At 47.9% G+C, this 5,737-nt stretch overlaps 1 protein-coding gene across 1 annotated transcript; it reads left to right on the top strand.

The window, feature by feature from the left end:
* The first annotated feature begins 4,310 nt into the window (after window positions 1–4,310).
* Window positions 4,311–5,518, top strand: LOC106320242. The gene is made up of 2 exons (XM_013758610.1): window positions 4,311–4,611; window positions 4,659–5,518. Exons 1-2 carry the CDS (start codon window positions 4,311–4,313, stop codon window positions 5,516–5,518), a joined length of 1,161 nt encoding a protein of 386 aa, XP_013614064.1.
* The last annotated feature ends 219 nt before the right edge of the window (window positions 5,519–5,737 follow it).

Genomic DNA, 5,737 nt, shown 5'->3' with positions numbered 1-5,737 from the left:
CATGAGTTCCAGTCATGCAGCCTGACATCTGGGAGGAGTGGTGGCGTCCTTCATGTGTCATGGACATGCAGCCAGCCATGTGGAGCACGAGGTGCCGCCGCGCATGCGTCTGGAGCCATGCGAAGCGACACACGGGCTGCCACCAACCTGAAGCTTATCGGTTGCTGTCTCCTATAAATACCCCCACGACCCCTGCTCATTTCTTCACATCCAGACATGTCCAAACTAAGTTAAAACCGTGAGAGAAAAGTATAAGAAGAAAGCAAGTGATTCCGAGCTATTTCGAGAGTTTTAGAGAGTTTTCGAGATCCGTTCTCTATTGATATCGAGTCAGCGCCTAGGGATGGTTATGTCCAACTGAAGGCAATCAAATGAAGATCAGTTCAGATGGGAAGCAAGTCAACGTGGTTAGAGAGGGAGAGAGAAACAAAGTGGTCAACTTAGAGTGTAGTCGATTCTCACCAAGAAGGCCAGTTCCGTCCAATCGTTGATTCTTTACGATTGTGACGCGGAAGCTCTGTCCAATTCAATCCGACCAAGGCAGTCATATTCTCCTACAATCAAGTGGAGGTGCTGTCCAAGATTATTTCAGTTCCACTCGAAGTTCTACTCGATGCTCCGCCAGGAAGTCTGGAGAATTGTCCAGAAGCTAGAGGAGGTTCTGTCCGAGTTCAGATCAGCCTGTCGAGGCCTATCAGTTTCTACATGGTGAAGCCGAGGTTATGTCCAAGTCAAGATCAGTCCAGTCCATTCCAGTCAAGTCATCCATTGGGTTTTGGCCAAGTCTTCTCCGATCAACGAGCTGCTTATCGGCAAAGAACACTGTGAGTTATGATAATTTGATTGCTCGCTTGTTTTCATGCAGGTTCCCGTTACTTGGAAGTTGGATCATGGCAGGAGGCCGGCTCTAACAGAGTAACGGTTTGATTAGTTAATAGATGAGTATTAGTTGATTGAGTTGATAGCATGCTTAGTTATTGCTTGAGAACCATAGTAGCATGCTAATGGTTAGGTTGATTGGTTAGTTAGCCAATGTCGAATGCTTGCTTGTTAATTAATGCTTGTTGATTGAGGTTAGTCAGATCTTGGTAAGGGAGTGATTAACTGGTTGAGTTGTTTAGTGATGATTTTGTTGTTAATGTTGTAGAGTTAGAGTGTGATGCCATATAGCCTGTGTGTAACCAACCATGCTAGGCATGTTTGAGGTGGATTAGTGTTTCCTCGACCTCGTACCCAGTGGGTTTAAGGAAACCCCTTATTCGCTGGATCAAGAACACTCAGAGAGACGGGATCATGGCCCATGGCTGAGTGGTTACACGGACGGGGTAGTGACCGGCTTTGACCCGACTATACTGGGGCTGTCTCGTGGTGACCCGACTGTACTGTGGGCCGCGATCGTCGTGAAACAACCGGCAGTGGCCCGACTGTACTGGGGCTGTCGCACGGTGACCTGGCTGTACTGTGGGCCGCGTTCGGTTGAAATTTGCTTCTTCTGGCCTTTGTGGTAGGGAGATAGGATATTGTCGAGGATAGAGGAGGAACACTAAGTCACAAAGGGCCCTAATTATAGTGTAGTTACTGTAGAGGGTTATTGAACCCTAGATTGAGTTGAGTTTGAGTTTAAGTGGTTAGCTAGTTATTAGAGGTTATGATTTCATATCATTAGTTATCTAGCTATTATTATCTGCTGCGTATTTCTGATATTGCTTATCTATTGAATTGGATTGATTTGTTGTTAGGTGTACCTCTCTCTTTAGATTGTTTGGGGTGGGATAGCGAGGGGTTGTATTTGTTAGTTGGGCATCATAATTCACTGAGTAACATTAGGTTACTCATCCAAATCCGTTGTCCTTTTTGCAGGTAGCTTAGGTAAGGATGATCAGATAGCTGGGTGCTGGACGTTAGGACCGCCGGTGTAGATTTTTATGCCTTTTGTTAATGGTATTGTGGATTTGTGTTTAGTTAACTCGATTTTGGCATTAGGCCGGGATCGGTCTCGAATTATATCAATGTATGGTTATTTCTCGAATCAATAAAGTAATTGTTTTATATGCGCTTCATGAGTACTCTGATATTTGACTAGTCCGGTCTAACAAAACGTTAGGTTGTAGTACGGGTTGAAAAGCCTTAGGCCTCGATCTAACAGAAAACGCTAACTCTTGGTACAGGTTGCAAAGCCTTGTGCCTTGACGCAGCAGGACGAGTTAGTGGATGAACTGGTTTAGGTCATGGAGTAAATTTCGTGACTCTGATCGGATCGTCCCTAGCCCGTCACGTAGCGCTTCCGGACCATGGTGTTGGGTTGGACGGTCAGTCATGTTCTTGTTTGATTGTTGGCCGGTGGGTCAACCTATGCTTAGGACGGTTCGGGGGTGTTACACTCCCTACCACACTCGCAAGAGGAAACGAGTTACGTCATATCCAGAGGATTAGAGACGTGCAGTGCAAGTCTCTCAGCCACCCCGGAAAACACCAGGAGTACTGGAAGCAGTTCGACGAAAATCAAGCAGGAATCCTCTCAGAACAATAAGATAAGTTTCACAGCCGAAGAACGAGAGAGAGTCCTGTTACCTCATCACGATGCTTTCATCGTTACACTTCCGGTAGCAAACTGCCTGGTCAAAAGGATACTGGTAGATAGCGGTAGCTCCAGTAACATCATCTTCCAAGCGGCGTACCAAAGTCTGGGGTTAGAAGATGGAACCCTAATACACAAAGCGACCCCCCTGATAGAATTCAGCGGAGAAGTCAAACAAGCAACCGGAGAAATCTTCCTCCCCATCTATGCTGAAGGAGTCAGCCTCCTTACTAAGCTTCTCGTCGTCGACTGCCACTCCTCTTATAATATGATCTTAGGCCGGGCATGGATTCATGGAATGAGAGCAGTTCCCTCGACGCTCCATCAGGTGATAAAGTTCCCCACCTCTCAAGGCATTAGAACAATCAGAGGAGATCAGGAAACCGCCGGCCATTGCTATCAGACCGCTCTAAAAGAGCGAACCAAAACAACATTGCCCCCGCAAGTCAAATCCCAAGCTCCGCATACAGAAGAACCAGAAGTTGATGACATGGAAGACTTACCCCTAGTAGAAGGTGACTTAACTCGTAACCTTAAGATCGGGTCCAAGCTCTCCGAAGGATTAAGAAGAAGACTGGTAGACTTCCTCCGGTCCAATTCCGACTGTTTCGCATGGTCACACTTAGACATGCCGGGGATCGATCCCGAGGTTATCATACACCGGCTGCAAGTGGACCCCTGGCACCAGCCTGTAAGATAGAAACGGAGAAAGTTTGCTCCAGAAAGGGACGTCATAATCAACGAAGAAGTCAAGAATCTACTAAATGCGGGGTTCATCCGAGAGGTCCAGTATCCCGAGTGGCTGGCTAACGTTGTCGTGGTGAAGAAGAAGAACGGAAAGTGGTGAGTATGCATCAAATTTACAGATCTTAACAAGTCTTGCCCAAAGGATCCTTTCCCTCTGCCACATATCGACAAGCTGGTCGACGCCACGGCGGGGCACCAGCTAATGATTTTCATGGATGCTTTATCTGGCTACAACCAAATACTTATGCATCCCGAAGATCAAGAGAAGACCTCTTTCATGACATCCCGAGGAATTTATTGCTACAAGGTCATGCCCTTCGGATTGAAGAACGCTGGATCAACGTATCAAAGCCTGGTAAATATGATGTTCGCAGACCAAATAGGAGAAACCATGGAGGTTTACATCGACGATATGCTTGTGAAATCTCTAGAGGCGGAAGACCATATCTCGCACCTACAACAGGCTTTCTCTACCCTTCGCAAGTATAACATGAAACTCAACCCAGCTAAGTGCTCGTTCGGCGTCAGCTCCGGAAAGTTCCTTGGGTACATTGTAACCCACCGGGGCATAGAAGCCAATCCGGACCAGATCAGGGCTATCCATTCCATCCCTTCCCCAAGAAATGTGAAAGAAGTACAGAAACTGACCGGCAGGATGGCAGCCTTAAGCAGATTCAACTCCAGGCTCTCCAACAAATCCCACGCCTTCTTTGAAACCCTTAAAAAGCCAAAGGATTTCGAATGGACCGAGAAGTGTGAGTCAGCCCTCGAGGAGCTCAAAACCTATCTTACCACACCTCCCCTCTTGTCCAAACCCTTGCATGGCGAAGTCTTGCTGTTGTACCTTGCTGTCTCAGAGCATGCAGTCAGCGCCGTCCAGGTCCGGGAATAGGGGACCAAGCAGCTACCAATCTACTAGGTAAGCAAAGCCCTCCTAGACGCGGAAACTCGTTACAGTCATCTAGAGAACCTGGCCCTAGCTCTGATGATCGCCGCTCGGAAACTACAACCCTATTTCCAAGCTCATCGGATTGTGGTCGTCACCTCGTTCCCTATAAAGTTGATTCTACATAAGCCCGAGGTCTCCGGAAGACTAGCAAAATGGGCAGTCGAGCTAGGGGAATACGACGTGATCTTCAGGCCGGCCACGACAATAAAATCCCAGGTCCTAGCGGACATTGTAGCTGAGTTCTCTCCAGATCTACTCCCGGCTCAAGAACAGGAGGTACGCCTCCAGAAAGAGTCTGACGAGGAAGGAGAATGGGTCTTGCATGTAGACGGCTCCAGTAACATTCGAGGAGCAGGAGGGGGATCGTGCTCACATCGCCAATAGGAAACACGGCCTCAAGAGCTGTAAGGTGTAACTTCAAAGCAACGAACAATGAAAGTGAGTACGAGGCCTTGATTGCAGGACTATCGCTCGTCCACCAGCTAGGTGCCAAAAAATACCAAGTCTACAGTGATTCCCAGCTAATTATCAACCAGGTGCAATTAGAATATCAAGCCAAAGACGACAGCATGATCCAATATCTGGCAGTCGCTCAGCGCCTCACAAGTAAGTTTAAAAGCTGTAAACTCACGCAGATCCCCAGGGAGCAGAATTCACAGGCCGACGCTCTGGCTAACCTAGGGTCGGCCCTCCAGACGCAGACTCAGATGAGCATCCCAGTATTAGTGTTGCAATGGCCGGCCACCCTAGAACCGTCGAACGAAGAGATCTCTACCATCGAGGCAGAAGAAACCTGGATGACCCCCATAGTTCGGTACCTAAAAGACGATATCCTCCCCGAAAATCGCAATGAAAGCAGGAAAATCAAGAAACAGGCCGCTAGATATTGTCTATCTCAGGAAGTATTGTATCGCAGGTCATTCGCCGGTTCATACCTGAGGTGCGTCACGCCCCGTGAAGCAGCTAGAATCCTGGTCGAACTACATGAAGGAGATTGCGGATCTCATTCCAGCAGGAGGAGCCTGGTGCTGAGAGCTAAGAGAGCAGGCTATTATTGGCCAACAATGGCGGAAGAACCTAACAAGAAGGCTAGACTCTGCGACAAATGCCAAAGACACACCCCAATCCCCGTACTACCTCCGGAAAACCTCAAGTCCATAAGTTCGCCATGGCCCTTCAGGAAATGGGGCATGCAGATAGTAGAAAATTCCCCACAGCACCGGGGCAGAGAGTCTTCATCCTAATGGTAACAGACTACTTCTCAAAATGGGTCGAAGAAGAGGCACTCAGCAGAATAACCGACCTCCAGATCAGAAAGTTCATATGGACGCATGTGATCATACGGTTCGGGGTTCCATAAGAAATCGTCACAGACAACGGCCCCCAGTTCACAAGTCATAATTTCAAGGAATTCTGCAAAGACTGGTGCATCAAACTCTCTTTTGCTACACCCTGACATCCCA

This window comes from Brassica oleracea, unplaced genomic scaffold (assembly GCF_000695525.1).
Source record: "Brassica oleracea var. oleracea cultivar TO1000 unplaced genomic scaffold, BOL UnpScaffold00854, whole genome shotgun sequence".
NCBI lineage: Eukaryota > Viridiplantae > Streptophyta > Magnoliopsida > Brassicales > Brassicaceae > Brassica > Brassica oleracea.
This window is presented reverse-complemented; position numbering and strand designations above follow the sequence as displayed.

Coding starts and splice junctions, on each gene's coding strand:
- LOC106320242 (XM_013758610.1), top strand. CDS start 4,311: ATGATCGCCGCTCGGAAACTACAACCCTATTTCCAAGCTCATCGGATT. Junction 4,612..4,658: donor CTTGCATGTAGACGGCTCCA/GTAACATTCGAG, acceptor CATCGCCAATAG/GAAACACGGCCTCAAGAGCT.